The sequence below is a fragment of the Epinephelus moara genome, chromosome 19 (genome assembly GCF_006386435.1).
Source record: "Epinephelus moara isolate mb chromosome 19, YSFRI_EMoa_1.0, whole genome shotgun sequence".
Lineage (NCBI taxonomy): Eukaryota > Metazoa > Chordata > Actinopteri > Perciformes > Serranidae > Epinephelus > Epinephelus moara.
Window position 1 is genome coordinate 31,262,947 of NC_065524.1, and position 22,869 is coordinate 31,285,815.

At 40.9% G+C, this 22,869-nt stretch overlaps 1 protein-coding gene across 4 annotated transcripts in view; it reads right to left on the reverse strand.

The window, feature by feature from the left end:
- Nucleotides 1-22,869, reverse strand: part of abch1 (ATP-binding cassette, sub-family H, member 1) — a 39,596-nt gene that overhangs the window by 12,499 nt on the left and 4,228 nt on the right. For all 4 annotated transcript variants that reach the window (XM_050070802.1, XM_050070803.1, XM_050070805.1 and 1 more), the window contains 15 exons: nt 20,736-20,884; nt 19,303-19,462; nt 16,967-17,121; nt 14,918-15,025; nt 12,852-12,945; nt 8,348-8,422; nt 7,744-7,924; nt 7,354-7,450; nt 7,068-7,236; nt 6,382-6,482; nt 2,644-2,714; nt 2,297-2,346; nt 1,750-1,806; nt 914-984; nt 679-767 (listed from right to left, as the gene is read on the reverse strand). In XM_050070802.1, coding sequence (XP_049926759.1) covers nt 679-767; nt 914-984; nt 1,750-1,806; nt 2,297-2,346; nt 2,644-2,714; nt 6,382-6,482; nt 7,068-7,236; nt 7,354-7,450; nt 7,744-7,924; nt 8,348-8,422; nt 12,852-12,945; nt 14,918-15,025; nt 16,967-17,121; nt 19,303-19,462; nt 20,736-20,884 — 1,627 coding nt within the window. The remainder of the gene's footprint in view (nt 1-678; nt 768-913; nt 985-1,749; nt 1,807-2,296; nt 2,347-2,643; nt 2,715-6,381; nt 6,483-7,067; nt 7,237-7,353; nt 7,451-7,743; nt 7,925-8,347; nt 8,423-12,851; nt 12,946-14,917; nt 15,026-16,966; nt 17,122-19,302; nt 19,463-20,735; nt 20,885-22,869) is intronic.

The following is a 22,869-nucleotide window of genomic DNA, read 5'->3' on the forward strand; positions in this document are numbered from 1 at the left end:
CTGCTGTGATCATGTGACCCCCTCTACTGGCCATATCTCAAATTACACTTAAAAGACACTGACTGGATCCATGACAATATTAAATGTCTATCACAAACACATTATGGACAACAATCAAAGGATTTAAATGAATCTACAGATTAAAAGTAAATATATCCTGCATTATCTCCCCCAAAAATCTAATCAAACCTCCCTAAAAGCCAATATAGTGTTAGAAAATATGCACGGTTAGGGGATATTGTCAAATGTACAGTGTGTTTCCTGCAGGTGCACATAAAATTCCTGCCTTTCTATATTGCTTAAATGTGCATTTGAGCAGTAATAAGTGAAATAATATTTATTTTTGGCTTGCGAAGGCAAACAGCAGAAATGATGACTACAATAATCTAATCTGGGGGAAATTTTACAGACAAAAACATCACAGATCATACTCACTATTCACTACTTGGTCAGAATGGAAGTAACTGATAAAGAAATTGACAAAAAAACTCTTTCTTGTAACATCACAGTTTAGGAAAATGGTGTTTTTTAATATGCATACTGGATTTCTTGAGTATACTTAATGGTCTAACGCACTACAACCTCAAAAGCTACACTGAGTTAGTATGCACGGGAGTAGAAATGAACATGGGACACAGCTTTTGTGTTTTGTGTGTTGTTTGAACTTCGGCCTCTCACCTGCGACCCAGCATCTGTCCAAAAGCCCCTCCTTCCTCTCCAGGACAAATGAGAGAGCTGTCAGACCCACGGCCAGGTAGAAGGTGATACTGGAGGGCCAGAGAGGCAGAGGAAGAGGATGAAGAGAGAAAAACTTTTTCAATCTCTCAGGGATACCAAGCAAAATGACCTGATCATAAAACACTACCTACCATTGGCAACATGTGTCATTTAAAAGTTATTACATTACACTGACCTGAGCACAGCTCCGGGTGTCACAAACGTAGTGAAGTCTGTGTTTTGGCTGCCGTAGACTGGATCCTCAATCTGCGACAAAAACATGAATTGACTTTATTATTCAGTCTGTAGCAGAAACACACCAACAATTAAAGCTACACTAGCAGAACATACACACTGTATTAAAGTAGTGTCTCTTTTAAGATAGCAACACAAATAGGTTTGATTCATTTTAAGGCTCTTAATGGCCTCGCAGCCTCCTGTATCATAGACTCCCTATCACCTTATGTCCCTCCACGAAGCCTGAGATCCTCCGCAGCTGCTCTTTTAACTGTTCCTTCCTTATGTCACTACAAAATCCTTTGGGGATGCTTCTTTTAGCTACTATGCCCCAAAATATGAAGCAGCCTGCCTTAAAATATTAGACTTGCTGGCTCAGTGGACAGTTTTAAATGACTGCTCAAAACATCTCTTTTTATTATAGCCTATAACTAGCAGCTATTTGTTTTATATTCTTAATATGTATTCTTTATTTTTGGTTAATTGTTGACTGATTAATTTACTCATTCCTCCATGAATGAGTGTGATATAATTATATGGTTTCATTTCTTTGCTGTTTGTGCTGTGTTCTGTGCATTAAAATGTGCTATATAAATAAAGTTCATTCATTTATTCATTTCTATATTGTTATTACGCTGATTTTTTTAAATTCATCTTTTCATTTTATGCCTTTTTAGATAGGCACAATAGACATGAAATGATAGACATGGTAAGGACTCAGCCTACACGAGACACACGCACTACCAGGTGAGCTACAAGCTCCCCATTACACTCATTTATTTATTCTTGGCTCACCTTTATTGGCAGTGCGACCAGGTACGACATACTACCCAACTTGTTGTCCACAAAAGCCTGCAAAGAGAGGACAGAGTAACAATCTTAGCAAGTTAAACAATACTGGCAAAACACATAAGTAAAAGGATGTTGCATGGCTTATATTGTAACTTATACTGTAATAGGGCTAATTATGGATAAGAGATAATTCAGTAATCATAATGTTGATTTGATAACAAAGATTACAACAAAATTAGTTAAAAATATTGTTTAAAATATACAATATTATTATCAGAGACATAATGCTGCTGTAGTGCCCTTAATCAAACACACTCAGCCAAGAGTGGTACATTGTGTCTAAGTGTTTCTGGTCGACCACACACGCTGAAACTTGTACTGCACCACGTGTATCAGTTTACACAGTAACGTCTTGAATGTTGACAGACGTCTTTGTGGTTGTGATGAATGATTTTTGATTTGATCTCTCCTTGAAAAATGACAACATCCGATCTTTTTACATGAGGCGCCAGTTAACAAAACAAAGGGAAGGAAACATATTTATCTATACCTCAAAGGCCTCGTGGAGTTTCTTCTGCAGCATAACAGCAATTTGTCGATCTAAAGAAAACATAAACAGCAAAAATTAATGACGGATATTTCAGCACATGCACAGTACATGTTAATCCTCACAATTTCATCAAGTATAAGGCAGATGTGAAGAATTCGATACCAAACAATACATCAGATGTTTCCAAAATATGCCAACAGTGCAATATGATTCCTGGAAAGAAATCTCACGTGCTAGAATATTATCTCATAAATACATTGTCACTGAAGTGGCACTTATTCCATGCATTTGTAATTAAAGTCAGCAAAGTGACAACAAACCACGAGACAGGTTTGCATCTTACTTACTTGTCAGGTCCAGCCAGAGGTGCACCGATCCTCCGTCGACCACGTCTCTAGAAACCTGCCGCTGCATCATCCTGTAAAAACAACGATATGGTCATAACCTGAAAATCTTCATTTCAGTTTCCTGACAGCTTGGTGGATGAAGCTGTTCATGGTCCGATGGAGCAGGCACGAAGGCTCTTGAAGCTTCTCCCTGCTGGCAGGAGGCAGAGGGGTTGTGTGAGGGGCGGCTGGGGTCGCCCGCAATGCTGTGTGCTTGTGGGTTTATCACCAATCTAATTAAAACTTAGAGGTTTAGCTGGGCTCATTATATCTCTGACACAAATAAAGCAATGCCCATGGCCTTGTTAAGACATTGAGGATACGTTAATACATGCAACTGAATGACTTTAACTACCTTGCGTGTCGTCCTGCTTCAGCGGACATGCATCGTGTTTCGTGCCTTGCTCCCCTGATCTGTGACACACCTTTAAATATATTTACACTAACCATAATAACAGTGTCCTGTTTCAGTGTTTGTGTTTGTAAGAAGTCATGCAGACACACATTCTTGCAGGCGAATGGCAACGAGCCAGGAAATGAAAATATTTCCACCTGTAGAGCAGCTCTGCACGGCTGCAGCTCATGGTGTCATTATTGTGTAATCTGACGATGAGCTTCTCAATTAGTGAATGGATCGCTTTGATTATAACATGTCATAAAAAAAGCCTTCTACTTGTTTTTTTAATCACACAATACAAAGAAAAGCTGCAAATCCTGACATCTGAGAAGTGCTTTCATGTTTCAAAAGTGTTTAAATTACATTCTAAGCACTGTATCACAAGGTGTGTCTGCATTAACTCCTCACCCATCATGCCTTGTCCCTATAATATTCAAAAGACAGTGAATGAACATCTGGGCCATTAGGTAATAACTCTAACTGAACAGATTATTTCCACATGAGCAGGTGACGTGACAGTAGACACCTTTTTGTTTCTCTCAGGCAGCTCTGTCACATGAACAACACATGATTCAGTAAGAAGGAGCACATGATTGGTTGTTGCTTCACTGTGACCTGTCCAGGTGTGTTAGGGACAGGAAGGACCAGACTGTCTAGTACCAAGGCATCACACAAACACACAGAGAAATACACACAAGTATGCACACACACGGAACTGTGATTCACACCCAACAACAACAACTCATGCATTTTACCCTCCAGGATTGACTCATCCTCACATGATGTTGAGGTGTGAGGTGGTGTGGGTTTAATTATGTGTGTGTTTGTGGTTGTCAGGGGAGCATGGTGAATGGTTTCTCATACTTTATGTGTGTAGAACCATGCCTCTACTGTATGAGGCCGTAGCTGCTTATCTTAGTTGAGCCTGTTAGCATCCCAACATTTGCTAATTGGCACTTAACACAAAGCACAATCAAAGCTGAGTATTGGACAAAATAAAAAACAAAGTACGTAAAGTCATGACTCCAATTCATCGTGAGGAGAACATGAATGTCTGAACCAAATTTCATGACAAACCATTCAACAGCTGTTAAAAAATGTCACTAAAAACTATAAATATGAGCCTCATGATGGAGCAAGAGAAAGAGTCGGGGGATTAGCAACGTCAGTAGGCTTCATCCTTGTTGTACAAATTCAATTGCTGGACTGACAAACCAACCTACATTTCCATAACTAGAGCTGCAACACTGCCATAACTAACAACAAGTACCTGCCAAAATGTTGTCGTGCAATGTTAATGCCTGACTTTTCTACTTATAGATTGATGTATTTGAGTTAGGAAGAAGAGAGGCAGAACACTTCCCCCCCTCTCTCCTCACTACTTTCCCTCCGCTTTTTGGGACATGTAGTTGAACAGGATCAGACACGATTTTACAAGCTCGTAAAATCGTGTCTGATCCTGACCATGTACTGAATCCTGAATATGAGTTACTGCATTTGGGAAGAAGGTACAGAGTACCACGCTGCAGGTGTAACAGGTACAAGAACTCGTTTATTCCGTTGTCGATCAAATTGATTCATGAGGAGTGCGTCTGATGTATGTATTATGTATTTAATTTGATGCACTGAGGCTAACTGGGTGACTATGTGTTGTAATGTGTGTATGTTTATGTTGGTGACTATATGTTGATTGTATATATGTGTGTGCTAACCCCTAGCTCCAAGTCAAATTTCTCTAAGGAGACCAATAAATGAACTGAATCTGAATCTGAATCATAGTCATTCTGATGGTACCCATTAATTTGTGATTTTAAGATGCAAGAGGGTTCCTGATTCGAACCCAGGGTGGGGGAGCCCTTCTGTGTGGAGTTTGCATGTTCTCCCTGTGTCAGCGTGGGTTTCCTCCAGGTGCTCCGGCTTCCTCCCACAGTCAAAAGACATTCAGGTTAATTGGTGACTCTAAATTGTCCGTAGGTGTGAATGTGAGTGTGAATGGTTGTCTGTCTCTATGTGTCAGCCCTGTGATAGTCTGGTGACCTGTCCAGGGTGTACCCTGCCTCTCACCCAGTGTCAGCTGGGATAGGCTCCAGCCCCCCCCCCCCCACGATATAATAATGTATCCACTCATTTCTAAGAAGTGCAATATTAGTTCCTGTCGGTCATTATCTGTTTTTAGCTGCAACCAGCAGCTCTATAAGTCGCTCTGTTGGTCAGTTTGTTGGTCCACAAAAATTTCCCCACATTTTGGCGGCCACAGTTTTCGACCTAGGGGCTGAAATTTGGAATGGAGGTTAAGTGTGTGTGTGTGTGTGTGTGAAGGTGTGTTTATGTTCATGCCAATTGGCTACAAGAGGAGCGGCAATAATGAGATCCATACGTGGTTGCAGCTATTCCAAATTCACACTTGTCAATTGTGCGGTTTGCTTTGTCATGTGTTACATGTTTATCATGTTTCTCTGACGCTGGAATGCTGTCTGTGCATCACACTGGCGTTTTGATGGAGACGCTTGGCTTTATTGTGGGTTTTGAGTATCATGACTAATAATTCCCCTGGTGCACACAAACACAGCCTTCTGTAATCAGGAGGGCGTTGCAGGCTGCATAGCATCAGTCTGCGCTACGACATTTATAAAAGGAAACACAGTCAAATGAGGAAGGAAAAGCAAGAAGGGAAACAAAAATAATGTTGTTTGTTAGGTGTCAGAGCAGAGGGGGGAGCAGAGGAGACAGAGACACGGGTCAAATCATGTCAGACATGTGGAGACATGTCACAAGCTGGTCCGGACTATACATACAGCTCCTGGCAGCTACATGCTGCTCACTGCGACTGTGTTTACTTAAATCTGCGCTTCACACTGCTGCTTTGAACGCTGTGGCTGACTTGGGACATATGGGCTGAGTCCTTTGCAGCGGCCGGAGTTTGAGTCTTACCTGCGGCCCTTTGCTGCATCCCGATCAGATGTCTGAACCACCTCAACTGACCCCTTTCGACAAGAAGGAGCAGCAGCAGCAGCTCTACTCTGAGCTACCTCAAGAAGACCTTGATGAAACTGTGTTTTTGGACTTTGAGGACCTCGCTTTGGACGGGGCAAAGACACTGCCTTTGTGCATGGGGTGCCCCTAAGGAGCAACTGGGCGTCCCACTTGGGTATCTCTTTATGTCTACAAGGACATAAACATTAAGTGCACACAGAACGTACAGCTAGCGGACCGTGAGATACTTGACAAAAAGTGTATTGGATTGGACTTGCAGAGTGTGCCTTTAAAATACGACTGTGGTGGAAAATAACTGCTCGTCTCACCTTTTTGTCAGGTAGCTGGTGAAGTTCTTGCCGAAGCCGATGACACCCCAGTATTCTCCGTTATGGATCCCATCGAAGGCCTCAGTATGGGACAAGGGCACCTGTGGATAGAAAGAGAAACAGTTTATATTTATGTGATGCAGTTTATTTTAATCCTTTTATATCAAGAGAGTGTTGCACATTTCTAAAGCTTCTAATGTTAGTTATTAAGCAGCGTCATTGTAGCTGTGTGTTTTATATAGTATTTCGAAAGGTTAGGGTTCGTTGTCACACAGAGAAACAACCTTTCCACTTCACTGATTTCCTAGAAAATGAAATTCTTAGTGTCTGTTCTGCTGTGAACAGAAGTGAAACTTTGATTACAGTCAAGTTAAATATACCGACTGGGAGAGACGCCTGTTACTTCCTCTTTGAAGGACTGAACCGTTTCAGGTATCAACCGTCACTCTTAGCCCATGAGCCAAAAAACAAACCTTACTTCTGTGCAGTCTGACTGATGTAAGTAACAATTCATCATGCAAGAATGAACAGTCGTAGTTAATCAACAATAAAATATAAATGTGAATCTACAGTAGATGTATCTGCCTCAGTGAACAAACACAGAAACTACCCACTTCCTCTTTGGTTCCCACACATAATCATGAGAACAGAGGTCGTGATACCGCCTGGTGTGTATAAATGAATACCTGCTGCACGCTTGAGTTGTCCAGGAAGGAGAGCAGTGAATGGCTGTAGGAGGAGGGGGACGTCTCGTTGTTCACCACCGCAACCTGGATCCCCTCTGGGTCTCTTCCAATGCACAAACAGATCAGAGAGACCTGGATGACGGGCAGCAAGAACTGGAAACACAACGAGCTGCGAGCACAGAGGGGAGAGTGTAAACACAATATGTCACTCACAGATATCTGCACATCATCACTTCTGCTGCTGATCACCAGATATTACGATTAAATACTATCGACTGCGACACACCCTGGCATTCTCTTCATCCGCACCAATGTTTTAATCATCAGGGCAGCGATGTTTCTCCACTTGGGCAGGACGTGTCTTGCTCTCACCTTCCAGTCCGCTGAACACACAAACACAAACAAGTTCCCAAAGACCATAATTGACAAATTTATTCCCCTGCAAAAACAGGCAGATTGCAAAACTGTGTATCAGCATCTGCATTTTTGTGCAGGGACTAGACTGCAGCCGGGTTCACCGCTGCAGCAAATTAAAAAAAAATTGTTGTCCCCATCAGTCTCTTTGACACAAAAACATGGTAAAATAGGGTCCAGGTTGAAAAATACCTAGGTTATCCTTTAATATTTCTCACAAACTGAAATAAGACCTTCACTGTTTCATGTTTCAAACTGATACCTGAAAATTTGGGGACTTCCTCTGTAGCTACCGGTCCAATCGCAAGGATTGGGTGACTCTCGTCCCGCCCGCTCTCGAATGACTGGCTGTTTTCTAGTGGCGCACCAGGTGGACTGGACCCTCGTTTAGACCCGATCTGGTCAGATGTCTCACACAGCTGCAGGAAGGCGTGCTCCAGGGTCTGCAGCAGAAGGTAATGTTGATGAACAGGGATCAGGTAGTCTCACCTGCGTACATCTGTACATTCTTGGTGCACATGTGAGGCCTCACCCAACGCTCTGAACAACTTTAAATCTAGGGTTTCAACATTGCCTATAATTTAACTGTGGTTTCTCACATTCAGGCCTGGCTTGTATTCTTTTAGCTCTCATTCTTTAAACTTTAAATTTTGTTGACTTCTTTATTTGGTCTTTCATTAATCTTTATCTACATGCAGCATAATCTGCTTTACATCCTAAATATAATACAGAATATGAAGCATCTTGAACTGTTTCTGAGATGTGCTGCAGTATTTTAAATTGCCTTGCTCCGTGGACTTCCCTGCCCTAACTACCAGCTCCCCTGGTTGTCCATACATCCCATAAGGGTTTCAATGAGAACTCACTGTTGCACTGTGTTGCTTCATGACTGCCTCCGGAGGTCCTTCAGCCAGCAAACGACCGTTCCTCATGAGACCGACCTGGAGAAATGACAGGAATGAGAATGTTTGTCATTCATGGGTGATATTCTTGTCTTTTTATAACAACACTGGGCAGAATGTTGACTTTTTATTTCCTTTTTTTGATTACCACGTTTATTTATGGATAAGATATTTCATTCCCTGTATTCTGCAGTCTCTCCTTTTTTATACAGATCATAGTACCTGCACATACATCGAAAGTTTAATTCCAGTCCATATCTACCCAGTCAAAACAGTTAGAAACGCACGCAAAATGCAACTAAAGCTCTCAAATTCAAGACACATCAAGTCAGCTTTCCACAAAGTTCCTGAATCATCAACACTCAGATTCTTTCACCCAAAAAATGAACAAAACAACATCCAAATCCACATCCCGAGGTGGATACATGAATTGCTTTTCACTTTTGTTCACATTGCAAAATAGGGCATTTAGCAATGGCGGAGGTCTGCTCTCTCATCATTCATTCATTTTCCATAACCACTTATCCTGTTAGGGTCGCGGGGGGCTGGAACATATCCCAGCTGACATTGGGCGAGAGGCAGGGTACACCCTGGACAGGTCGCCAGACTATCACAGGGCTGACACATAGAGACAGACAACCATTCACACTCACATTCACACCTATGGACAATTTAGAGTCACCTATTAACCTGCATGTCTTTGGACTGTGGGAGGAAGCTGGAGTACCTGGAGGAAACCCACGCTGACACGGGGAGAACATGCAAATTCTGCACAGAAGGGCTCCCCCACCCCGGGTTAAAACCAGGAACCCTCTTGCTAACCACCGCACCACAACTTATCAAGTATTCAGAGACCTTTTTTTTTTTAAATGAGCACTTACTGTTTGTGTTAACCTCTTAAGAGTCTCATTTTAACATATGAGGACTTTCCACATATAAACATGTAGCCAGTTACAGAACAGTAAACTGGTCAACCTCTTCAGTAGGTCAAACACATCATAAACCAAACTTGCAGTTGCTCTTTGGTCAAAGTCTGTCTGTTGTACCAGACAGAGTCAGACTGATGAAACTGTTGACAACAGTTGACATAACCTGGCGATGCTTATTCCTTGGCAGCGGAGTGATGCATTGTTGTTCTTTGTGCTACTTTACTTGACATAGTTCTGTCAAGCTTTAAAAGCCACAAAGCCATAAACAAATAAGCAGATTCACCTCACTCTACCTCAGTCGTGTGATCTTCCAATCATTGCACCCTGAATGGAGCTGAATGACTGAGCCAGCTGAGCAGTCAGACTGGCTTTAGGACTCTGTCTTTACATGTAGCTGCATCAGTGAGGCCAAATTGACCCTGGACCTGGTTTTGCACAGCTTGAGAAAAAAGAGCTGGAGTTGTCAGTGTCAGTTTGTACACAAATCTAAAAGCCACTTAGACGACATGTCACCGACAGCAAATATTTTGTCTTAACATCAGAAGTATTCAGTCTTTTTGCTGGACTGTAAGCAGGGTAGAAAAGCTTCTTATACTGTACAGCATTTAAACATCATGGGACCATACATTCTCCACTGAAACCCAAACTATTTAAACTCTCTGAGGCAGAGTGACACATCACAGCTGGTAAAGTCTGCATGAAACTATAAAAGTATCACTTCAAAATAGTAACTATGTTAGAAAAATAAGATTAATGTCAACTATCTGCAGGTTTTCGACTTTTTATGTGCTTTTTGTGCATGAGCTGATATCCCTGATTTAATAAAAGGCCAGTATTAAATGTACCAGTCTTACTCTCCTAAATAAACCGTTCACATTTAAACCATGACGAGACACGCCCAAGCAGCTGCAGCGTGAAGGTTAGAAATTGTTGTTTGCTCAGCTACAATACTTCATCTTTTCCGACTGGAAGAAGCACATCTATTGCCTTTGATAACATTTACAGTTTTATAAAAACAGAAGTGAAATTTTAGCTTCTGCAATTTCCAGATAATATCATTTGTTTCACGAGTTTCACCTCTGCATGTTTCCTTAAATTCATTATAACGGCATGTAAAATAATCTTGAGGGAATAGTGTGACTCTTGGGGAAGTAACATGTATTTGCTGCCTTGCACAGAGTTAGAAGATCGATACTGCTCTTGTGTTTTCACGTTATGTGTTAGCTCATGTGGAGAGAGTCAGAAGACGTTTAGCTTAGCTTAGCATAAATACCAGCTATAGTAGGAAAGAGCTAGAGCTATGTGACTCTCAACTACTTATGGTTTTTACATGTCTGTTTGTGCATGGATCACAGCTAAGAAATCTGTCTAACACACAGGGGAAAGCTGATACACACAGTCCCTAACATGATCAACTGTACCCCTAAAGAAAAAGAAATGGCATGTGGCAGAATAATCTACAGCACAAACTTACACAGCACCCGGTTTTGTGGACTTTACATACAAAGAAGATTAGTGGTGAACAATGACTGAACTCATAGACTGAATGGATTTATGCTGAGCCAAGCATTAGCATGACCAGCAGTGAAGGTAATGTGGGTGCTAAATGTACTGTAAAAATATGGAGCTATAGGCTTAACTGTTGACTTTCCCCTCTGGGGATCAATAAAGGCTTATCTTATGGATAGAATCCACATCCTTTGTACTGTGTGAGGCCCTGTTGGTCTTGTGTCTGACCGTTCACCATCAAACCATTGAAATCTGTGGCTGTATGTGCACAAATGAAACTAGAAAATGTCTGTAACAGCTCTCTGGTGGCTGAAAAACGTGTGCATTACTTCCTGTTCTCTGTCTGTGCTCTTGGGGTTGATTTGTACGTGTTCTTGGTGGGTTTCAGATCATGCAAAGTCTTGAGCACAGCTTCAGTCACCGGCTGCAAAGGCCAAATGTCCAGACCACCAATACACATTTGCTGCTCTAGTGAATATTTACAGCAGCAGGATGGTGTAAGTGTGACTGACTCAAAAGGAACTATAGTTATTAACTGTTTTTGGACTTTAATGGTGCTTTGCTATTGTATCTGTATAAGGGTCCTTGCACACCAAGCCAATGGTCAGCTGTCGGTCAATGCTAGGCCGCCAGTAAGCGTCTGTCACCCTAGTTTTTGCAGTGTGTCCCACACTGTTAGCACTAGTCGACCCTTGCTGGCGTCTCTTCGGCTGATTCAGCATGTTGAATCGCAGTGGAGCCCGTTGGTGAATGAAATCGCTCTGACTGGCACTTTAACTCAGTGCACGAGAAGAGAAACGCAAGCGAGGAAAGCAAACAAACGGCTCAAGTCAAGAGGGCGTAACATCAAAACAGCTTGGTACATCATTGGTATCGGCAAATATCGGCTTTAAAATGTAGTAAATCGGAACCAGCCAACATGCTTTTTCTTAGTTTGCACAATGAATATATATTATATACATTGAATAGTGCTGTATTTCATGTCTCCATCTGCTGGTTGGCCATCATGAAAAAAGTATATGCACATAATATAATGTTAATTCCAATACAGAAGAGACTTGATAATCACCAAAATTAGGTGGGTAAAAAAGTGGATATATATCGCTATCAGTGTCAGTTATCGGTCAAATGAGTTGTTACATATTGGCATATCGGATGTTGGCAAAAAAATCCATTTTTTTTTGCAGAAACAGTTCATAATTGTTTGTGATATTGTTTGCTAGCACACTGTAAATATCATTTGTTCTTTCAACATCGGGCTGTGCTGTTAATGTGCTAACTGGCTAACTCTAGTGTCTTGAATCTGTCCTGTCAGTCTCCTGGTTTCCATTTTTGAACAACGAATACAGGGTGCTGTTGCTTGCTGCTATGGAGAGTTTTTTCTACTCATGCAGGGGCAGAACATATGTGTTAGTTGACCATTGGCTGTAGTCTTTGCGATGTGTTCAAGTGCAACTTTTTGGCTGAGATACAAGTGAGGTAAGCTGAAGCAACAGTCGACCATCACCACCACTGGTTCATCATACTTTCTCATAAATCAGTTACTCATTGGTTTACTTTTTTCACGTTGACAGTAAGAAAAATATAGAATATCACCAGTCTTATCCTTCAAAGTAATTAATAAATTGAAAGAACAAATTATGAAATGAGCAAGTAACTAAAAATGTGAGCAAATGTTTGTTTTGTTTTGTCAGTAAAATGAAAAGCAAAGACACAAAAGAGCTTCTGTACAAACTCTTTAGGATGTCCCCCCATTTTCTCTCATTATCTGTGATCTTTTGTCCCTCCTGCCAAAAATAATAAAGAATAAACTTCATCTGACGAGTTGACACAGTGCAGATATCAATGGACTCATTGTTTTTCTACGAAACATGAGAACCAGTGTTGCTGCTTTGTTCTATAGAATTTGCAGCAGTATTCCTGGTTGATGTTTGTGAGTGTTTATTTCTGCTTAATTTGTCCTTGTCATGTTCATGCATGTGGCTTCTGTATGTGTATGTGTGTGTCCATGCATGTACGAACTATCTCACCACATTGGCTTGCCTGGCCTCCTCTATGTAGTGCGTGGTGATGATGACAGAGACTTTCCCCGTCCTCACAATCTCCACCAGATGCTGCCAGATCCTAGAAAGGAGACCCGAGAAACCAAACAAATTACATAACGCCTGACCCGCTGCTTGCTAATAGAGTTTTCCTAAAATCTCAGTCTGAAAAAGCTCACAGCTTCGCCAGCAGCGGTCTGCATGCCAACCGTCTGATCTGATGAAGCTTTGTGGTGCTGTTATACAATGAGACTGGAGCAGCTCACTGAGGGAGAGCAGTCTGCTTTAAAAAAATGTTTCTGACTTATTTTCTAAAACATATGCAGAAAAGTTTGTCCATATGAATTCTGTCTCAGATGTCAAGTTGTAATATTGACGCCACCATGTTTCCTGGTTAGACATGCAGACATTATTACTGCTGATAGATACAGCTCATGATGTAATGTGACAGCTTGATTATAAATGACTGTGGGTTCTCATGCCAACTATTTTGAACTTTCACTAATACCAACAAGATAAGAATCTCTTGAGGAGCAATCACAGTGAACTGAATTACCAGCAAAGTACTATTGATTGCCACAGCTAGTACAGCCAGGTAATGTTCTGATATAATATCAATACTGTGATATAAAAGGTTTCTTCTGGGGTTTGGTTATTGATTAATCACACTACATTTTAAATGTTGTCTTTTCCTGGTGTTCAGGGACACAGTACAGTTAAGTGATGCAATTTTGCAAACTAATTCAACTGTTCTCTAAATATAACTCACTTCTGGATTAAAATAAACACCATGTAACCACAATGTGATTGCCTAAAGTGTAACTCTATTTTCCCATGTTGTTGTATCTAAGTGACTAATGGGAACAATAGTTTTTGTAACTGGTCAAGTATTGAGTGAGTGCTGCAGCTGGCAGCGGTGAAACAGGCTGCAACGCAATGTCAATGGGCCATTTCCGTCCACTTAAAGGTCTTGTTTTTGCTAATGACATGCTCAGATTGTTATTCTAAGTGTCTGACAACATTATGAGAAGGATCTCTACAGAGTTAGACTGTTCTGTTAAAGAATAAGATCCTTTTAGTTTAACCAGAAACAGCCCTAAAATCGCTACTGGCAAACCCACCAGACTCCATATAAATAAACAGTAATTTTATCATCGTAAAACACACTTCATTCAAAGTCAACAGAAACAAAGTGAAAGTCACAACAGTCATCATAGTTCGTTTTTACACCGTTCAAACAATCAACAACTCTTGTTTGGTTCAAATTATCCCTTAATTCACCCTGTTGGATATGAAAATATGCTGCCTCTATACACGCTAAATTTGCTGTATATTTAAATGGGGTCTGGTGGGTTTGGCGATGGTGATTTCAGGGCTGTTTCTGGTTAAACAAAAAGGGTCTCTCTTTAACAAAAAGGTCTGTCTCTGTAGGGATCATTTGCATAGTGCTGTCAGACACTTAGAATAAACATTTGAGCCTATCAGTGGCAAAAAACAAACACCTTTAGTGGATCAAAACTGGCTGTGTGAACATTCCCCACATTGTGCTTTACAGCCTGTGTTGCTGCTGTCGGCTGCAGCACTCTTGCTCAATACTGGACCAGTTTCAAATTTGTTATCTCCATTAGTGAAGTAGACACAATAACATAGGAAAATAGGCTCCAGGTTGAAAAGTTACCCTTAAAGATTAAGTTTAAATCCTTCTGATTACCTTTGTCTCGTGGCTCGTCTCTGTCAGCAGTTATGTTGTAAATCACAATGTGGCACGAATGCCATAAAAATTAAAAACAGAAATAAAAAGAATTGTAAGGAACCCCCTCTGCTAAATATATTTGGAGCATTCTACCAGGTGTGTTTAAAACTGGCAGGATTTATTATGTAACTGAAGATTAATTTAATGTCTCCCTTTAGCTTCCTATGTTTTTATTAGGGGGTGTGTGAAATAACGGATGTGTATACGATCTTGGTGAACAACAGGCCTGCACCTTTCTGAGAGTGACAGAAGTTGGAGAACTGCCATCATGGGAAGAAAACTGAACGTGTGTGTTACATACTTAGCCCTGAGCACAGGGTCCACTCCGACTGTCGGTTCATCCAGGATGAGCAGCTCTGGATTCTGAAGCAGAGCTGCGCCGAGAGACACCCTGCGCCTCTGACCGCCACTGTAACACACACACACACAGACACACAGAAAAAACAAGTGAGAAAACAAATGAGGAAATAGGGTGACAAAGATGAATCTTCTCCCACTCTCTGCATACCACTCGCTCCTGAGGGAAAGCAGCTGAGACAAAACCTGCAGGATGAACCGGCCTGACAAGATGCAGGAAAACAACGAGACCTGAGGGAGGGATGTTGGGAGGAAGACACATTTTGATGAATTGACCTTATTTTACTGATATTATATTATTAAGTTTTTTAGTTTATCACAAATACGCTGCTTGATCCTGCATTGTGTTAAAGACATAAGAAAGAATGACCTAAGGCAGAAACAGACTAATGGGTATACGTGCCACCTTGTGGGTGTTTATTCATACCAGGAATGTCTTTCATATTATTGAGTGAACAGTTTCAACAACCTGTGAAAGCCTGCGGCAGAGCAAGTGAGGGCGCCTGTTTCAAGATCTTTCCACATCTTTTAAACAAAAAACAAATCATTTTGACGGTGAATTCTTTTTGCTGTGTTGGAGTTGTATCTAAAAGTTTCAGCTCAGTGACACGACAGGCTGTTTCAGCACACATGACATAAATATTACATGAACCGCTAATGAAGGCTGGTTCGAGGGGCTGCGTTGGGAACAGAGGGGGCTTTGTAATGAATCAAGGATGTGAATCAAGAGCTGTAACATGAGATGCTGATTATTCTCCCATAAAGGGCCATAAATAATCTACAGCTTTTATTGATCTCGATCAGTGCCTGGGAGATTGAAACATTTTCTCCCACAGCTTTCAGCAGCCTCCCATTTTTAAAAATAACTACAAAGCAGAGAGCCAGCAGAAATATTTGGTGAAATGCCACATACTCTATTTTTAATTTGTTAATCTAGACCATAGAGTATCTTTGTCTGTGGGAAAGATACAAATGTAGATTGTGCCTTTACGGCAGCTGCTCCAGAGCTTTGGAATTCCACTACTGATCATATCCTCCTCCTCCATTGACACTTTTAAGACAAATCTTAAAACGTACATGTTTTCAGTGGCCTTTGTTTGATTGTAGTGGTTTTAATATTTTATAATCTTTTTTACATATGTTATTGTTCTTGCCAGATTTATTCTGTTTTATATTTGTGTACATGTTATATTGCTTAATATTTGTGTGTCATTCTTTTATTTTGTACAGCACCGGTTGTTTTTAAATGTGCTAGATGGTTGTGAATGTTCAGTTTGGGGGAAAGTTTTTCTTACAGAACAGACTAGCCTCTTTTTGCCAGAAGTTTCGGCAGCGGGAAGCTGGCAGGAAACACGCCACTGCAGATATGATCACTCGTTCAGTGGGACAATAAACATGTTGCATATTTAAAACTGAGCTGCAAATCAGAAGCGCTTTACTTTGGTGCACAAGTTTTAAAACTTTTCAAGACTTAACAGCACAAAGAGGGACTTTTTTTTTTTTTACAGCATCTAAACTTACATAAAAAACACTAGCTTGTTTCCTTATCAGACAAAATCAAACTGTTTTACGGGCACTGGGTTTATAGCCGGACGACGAGAGTGATTATATTTGTCTGTGTGTGCACAATTCAGGCAATTCAGACGTCAAAGTCCACCTGTATCTGTAGACTCACTAAAGCCATAAACTATCTGTATCTGAGGAAATACAGCAGCTTCAGTTTACAGCTGCACCACTATCACTGTCTGTGTTTCACTGAGCACAAAACTCTGAAATCACCTACTGCAAAGGACTGCACAAAAAAGACAAAATGTTTTTAAATAGAGGGACCTCGTCGCATTATTGAAAGGATAGTAGTTATATCAGTATCCTACTGTATCGCCAAGGTTAGCTGGAGATTGTATTGAATGAGATGTTGCACAAAGTTCACCTGCAGCAAATTCAGGAGAAGCTCTGTTGCATATCGAACTTATTCTGCTACATATGATCTTACCTGAGATTGCGGACCAGACTGTGCTTCTGAGGTAAATCCAAGAAGTCTATGAGGAAATTCATGCGTGCCTCTGTTTCCTTCCACGTCAGTCCGTGGATTCGGCCGAAGAAGGTCAGGGTGTTACCGATGGTGAACTCGTTGTACAACGCCAGCTCCTGTGCAACACAAAAACAGATTTATCAGTGAAGAGAGAGCATTGCTTGAATCTCAAATTTGATGGTATTTTTTAAAAGTTACTGCAGCTTTTTGACCTCCACGTGTACCTGATCTTACCCAACTGCAAACCCTTCCTCTCTTTATACACTTCCACACAAACATAAGACATGACTGTAATATGAATGGCTGGGTGTAGTTTGAAATGTTTTCATACTTGTGGCATCACCACACCTGAGTTTCAGTAACAATACCGAAAACATACTTTTGTGGAGATCTTACTTTGAGGAATAACGACATGTTTTTCTCTGAGAAACCTTTTTTCCACCAGAGAAAGAAGCCAAACTTATTGTAAGGCAGATTTCTCTCCCCTGTCTTACCTATAAAATAAAGTAGTTACTGAATTTACTATCAAAGGGCTGTAGGTGAAGTAAGAGCATGTGTACAGCTTCTATGTGTAACTTGATCCACTTTAATGTCCGAAAAGAACGTAGGACAACTGAACATCGGCAACAATAGTGGCATCTCACATCTTATAAATATATCACTCCGCCAAGCTTAATCATAACTCTCATTACCTGCACGTAATTTGCACAATATTAAATATTCCCAGACGTAAAGAGCAAAATAACATATTTAAACAATATATGAATGTATTTAACATTAAATCTTGTTGAGGGGAAAATAATGAACAGAGAAAAACAAGACAATCTACTGGATATGTCCTCATGAAAATAAATCTCATCTCACATTATTAAATGTTAAACATTGTCAATACACAGCTACTGTACAAGGTAACTGCCTAAATAAAACCCTAATATTGGTAAAAAAAAAAAAGTTATTTAAATCCAAAGATGTATGATCAAAAAATCCCTGAAGAGCAGCATGAATCNTTAAATGTTAAACATTGTCAATACACAGCTACTGTATAAGGTAACTGCCTAAATAAAACCCTAATATTGGTAAAAAAAAAAAGTTATTTAAATCCAAAGATGTATGATCAAAAAATCCCTGAAGAGCAGCATGAATCTGCGCAAGTGCTCAAGCTCCAATATTCTGTGCTACGGACACATTTTAATCGTGATCAAAACAGCATTTGGATCAATACCCAGCCCTCGTCTTGGACATCTCTCCCATTATTCTTTTGTTGATTAAAATAAATCTAAATGTCTACAGTTGTATCACTAAATTCTTGGTGTAACCCACAGCTCAATACTGTTCCATCACAAAAACTACATTTTCCAGAACAGCTCAGGACAAATACAATCATAATATTGCAACCAAGGATAAATACAGAAGATTTAATAAGTTAGTATCTGTATTACTGCAGATCTGCACCTGCACTGCTGCCTGCTGAGCACGTCAGCAAACACCTTTGACTTTCTTAGTACGTCCATCACCAAAAAGATTACAGCTAAGTATTATGGGCTTAAATAGTAATGATCCATATACACATTTTCCTGTCACAACAATAGGCTGTTATTATTCAACAATTATTCATCGCTGGCCTCTTTGTTTGAGTCAAAAGTCAAAACAAGTCAATGAATTACTCTGCATTGCAACATCAGCCAACAAGTTCACTACAGCGTTGCACAGACGAGGTGTCACATTTCTCCCTCTCTGGGTCACAGATCACTTCCTATCAGGGACTACTCTGATGCTAAGGGTTACAGATGCCGTGTGTGTTATCAGCCTCATCAGATATCCTGTCTGACAGTAATGAGACACACTCAGGTACAGGTCACTGGGAGCAACTGAAGCTAAATTAAAGAAGCTCCTGAGCAAGGCACTCAGGTGTGGAGTTGAGTGACAGAGTAATGGGACTCTGTGCTGATACAGAACAGACCTAATAGACCCTAAAGTTTTTTTTGGAGGGGGTGAGTTTTGCCTTTATTGACAGTGTATGTTTGCCCAGATAGATAGGAAATGTGGAGGAGAGAAGGGGGATGACATGCAACAAGGGGGCCGCAGGCTGGAATTAAACATAGGCCGCTGCTGAGGACAGCCTACAGTATGTGAGGCCAGCGTGCTATCAGGTGAGCTAGAGGTTCCCCCAAAAACACCTTCCTGACTGAACATAGAGCTGAGAGTTGGGACAACTGGAAGTCTCTTTGCAGAAAAAAATGACCTCACAAGGTTTGGAAAATCCACAAATGCATGCAAATTCAAGATGTGGTGTTTACCTGCGGCATGTACCCGACCATCCTCCCCGGCACCCCGTGACCGGGGAATGCAGGTGGCTTCCCCAACACGGTGATGCGACCACGTGAGATTTTCAAAGTTCCCACGATGCATTTCAGAAGTGTGGTCTTCCCACAACCACTGGGCCCCAAAAGGCCATAACTGCAACACAGAGTCAAGAGCAACACAGATGAAATTAAACAGCTCCCAGAGCATTTTTACATCTGGCCTGTAAATTTTGAATTCAAAGGAAACTTTATTTAAGAAACTGAAGCTTCTGTTCACATACAATCAGGCATGAAAGGAGTTTAAAGAGTCTCTCATCGGTACTTCCAACAAAGGAAGCAGATACAGTCTATGTAAGCACCTAAAGATAACCAGATGCCTTTATTAGATAACAGCCGACAATGACTGCGCTGCAGAGATAAACGCCTCGCTGTTTGATTGTGTAAGTTACTGTCAAACAAAACAGCAGAAGTTTGCAAAGAATCATGAAGCGCTACGTTAATAAAAATCTGTTGGTAAACAGAATATTTTCAACTTTTTCCAGAACGTCTACGTTACTTGTTACAGTCAGATCAGATAGAAAACAAATCATTCATCAGCCTGTTGTTCAGCGTTCAGAGCGTTACAGGAGTTATTTTGGGTTGTGTTATGTCCTGACTTGTATTTTTGCCTCGATGATGTGTGACTGCTGGACATTAAAATTGGCTAAAAGCTTTAGAAAGAAACCTCTTTGTGTCTGAAGACAAAGAAACGACGCAGACAGATGACAGACAATCACATGAAAAACAAAAAGTGTGCGTTTCTGGATTTCAGTTCCTCTAGGAGAACCGGAACTTGGAGCTGGACTACAAAGTACAAAACACGTTGTTTAATCCTAATTGAAATAACAAAATGCATACTTCTTTGCTGACTTCCTCTCACGGCCCTTCGGGGTCTTGTCTTGCAGGAAATTAAGATTTTTGGCAACTGATCAGTCGGCAGATACATGACAAAGGAGAAGGCGTGTCGACTGGTTCGAGGCAGATCCTGGATACTTCATTCCAGCATGTTAGCCTCATTTACATGACAGGAACATGCCTACTGACTGGGAGGACTGGGATGAGTCCACTGCTTGTGTCTGTTTGGCTACAAGAGGCGAGGTTGAGGTGTAAAATACAACTTATAGAATATCTTACTGTCAACTTTTTTCTTGTCTCCTTTTTCCCTGACTCCCTCTCACAGCTTTTTTAAGTCCTTCATTGTAAAAGGAATTAGTTTAGATTGATAGACTGGTTATAAAACACAGTTTAAGTCCAAGCACGTGGACACACGAGGACAAAGTCTCCTCTGAAGCTGGGTTTAGCTTTGACAAGGAGCTAAACACATGAATGACTTATCAATTAAGCAAAACAGTATGAAAATCAGCACAGAGTCAGTCTGCTTCACTCACATGTGTCCCTGTGGCACCGTCAGGTTGAGGTTGCTGAGGACCTTCAGCTTGCCATATGACCGGCACACATCTCGGCACTGGATCGCAAAGTCCTCCTGTCCAGCAGGCAGAGAAGCCTCCAAATCAGCCTTCATGTTCCCGTCCTTCTGCTGGAGGAGATGAAAACACTTTGGTAAACAGCAATAACAATCTTCATGAGTGTCTGTCTGCAGATCTCATTCAGTAACACAGAGCAAATGTGACACAAGGACAGTAAACCTCACAAGGCTGATGAGAGAAATCCCTCTTGGTCATATCACAGGGCAGGACTACAATAAAACCTCATGAAATGGTGCACTTGTCCTACATTACTGTGCACATATCATTAAAGCGTCACTGTCAAGCTGCCTGTAAGACCTAATGCTGGGCTGTTTAAGATGCATGTTTTGCAGGACTGGAAAGCAGTTTAAAACAAAAACAAGGGTGTGTATTCTGCCACGTAGCATGGAATATAGTTTGTAGGCATGGGTGGACTATGAGACAATGGACCCATGGGCACAAATACACAAAGGGCCTCACCACCACCCCCACACAGGAGCAAGAAACACAGACTTTATGGTCTCTTTGTGTTCACTTTGTGTCTCCTTGTAGTTATTTCATGGCTCTTTCAGGTAATTTTGCATCTTTTTTGGTAGTTTTGTATCTCTGTGTAGTCATTTTGTGTCTCATTGTGGTTGTTTTATGTCTTTTTGTAGCCATTTGGGTTTCTTTGAGGTAATTTTGTGTCTTATTGAGGAAATTATGTGTCATTTTTGGTTGTTTAATGTCTCTGTAGTTACTTTGTGTCTCTGCGCAGTTCCTTGAGCATCTCTTTGCGGTATTTTTGGTGAATGCCACCTACGAAATGTCACACTAAGGACCCCTGGGCCTCTGCCGAATAGGCCCATTCAATAATTGATCCACGTTTGCCAGATTTGATAAATAAATTTCAGTATTGCGGTCATACACTGCTCCTCCAAAAGGAAGGATTTATATGACAAAATATTAATTAAACTATGTTTTGTTGTCACCTTGATAAAAAATATCACTGATTGTATTAAAATTCTTCTTGGGACTGTAAAATCAGGGGGGTTCTTTGTGGTCTTTCCTGCAGTAAACAGATGAAAATGCTACATGATTGGCTATTTGCAGTCATAATATACTACATACTCAACTCACCTGCTATGACGTAAATTGGAAATAATCAAATTTAAACCAAGGCAACAAAGAGACAGGAGTGAGCTTTGCTAAAGTGCACTTTACTGACATCTTTTCATTTGCCGGTTTGGTCTCTGAAGGTGTTTGTCATGCAGCCATTACTGAAATATCAAGTATAGGAAGGACCAAAGTTATCTAATCTCCGTCTTTGTTTTTCACTAATGCCACACATTTTTATGCCTGCTTTCCCAGATGTTATCTCACACACACGTTTGCCTCAGCCCAAGGCAGAATCAGCTTTATTAGCAAGGTATTTTTTACGCATACAAGGAATTTGGAGAGGAGAGAAACTCCCTCCTCCTTTTTTTTGTAAGCCCATGTAGAAACAAGCTACCATACATATTAAAATAACAGTGAAAATGCACATTCCCTCAGTTAAACAACCTCACAGACCTGTGATCATCCCAAAAACTTCATAACACTTCATCAGATGGAACGTGAAAGAGAACCTCAGCAAACATCTCAAGGACAGAGAGGAAATTGCTGCTTGGTGCTGAAACTTTTGGTGAAAATACTTCTGAAAAACAATAAACTACAATTATGCAACATTTGTCTCCTGAGTAAGTTTAACTCCTGTGCAGAAGCTTGTAGCTCTATCAGTCGGAGCTCTGGTGGTTTAAAAAGGCTTTACTGCAAGCAGCTGAAAGAAAATGCAAACCATTCTTCTGAATAAGCCAGTCATCAAACCACCGAGGAAGGCAACCAGATTAGTCCATTTCCAAGAATGCAAGTAGGGGGAGAGGAACTAGTTTGCCATTTAACCCAAAAGCCCAAAACAAATCTGACCTCTGGCACAACCACCTACCCAAACAACTCCCTCATACTCTGATATTCTTGGTGGTTTCTTTGCATCTTGTCAAGCTTCAGCGGACAAAGTATTTGGGTCTTAAAACAATCC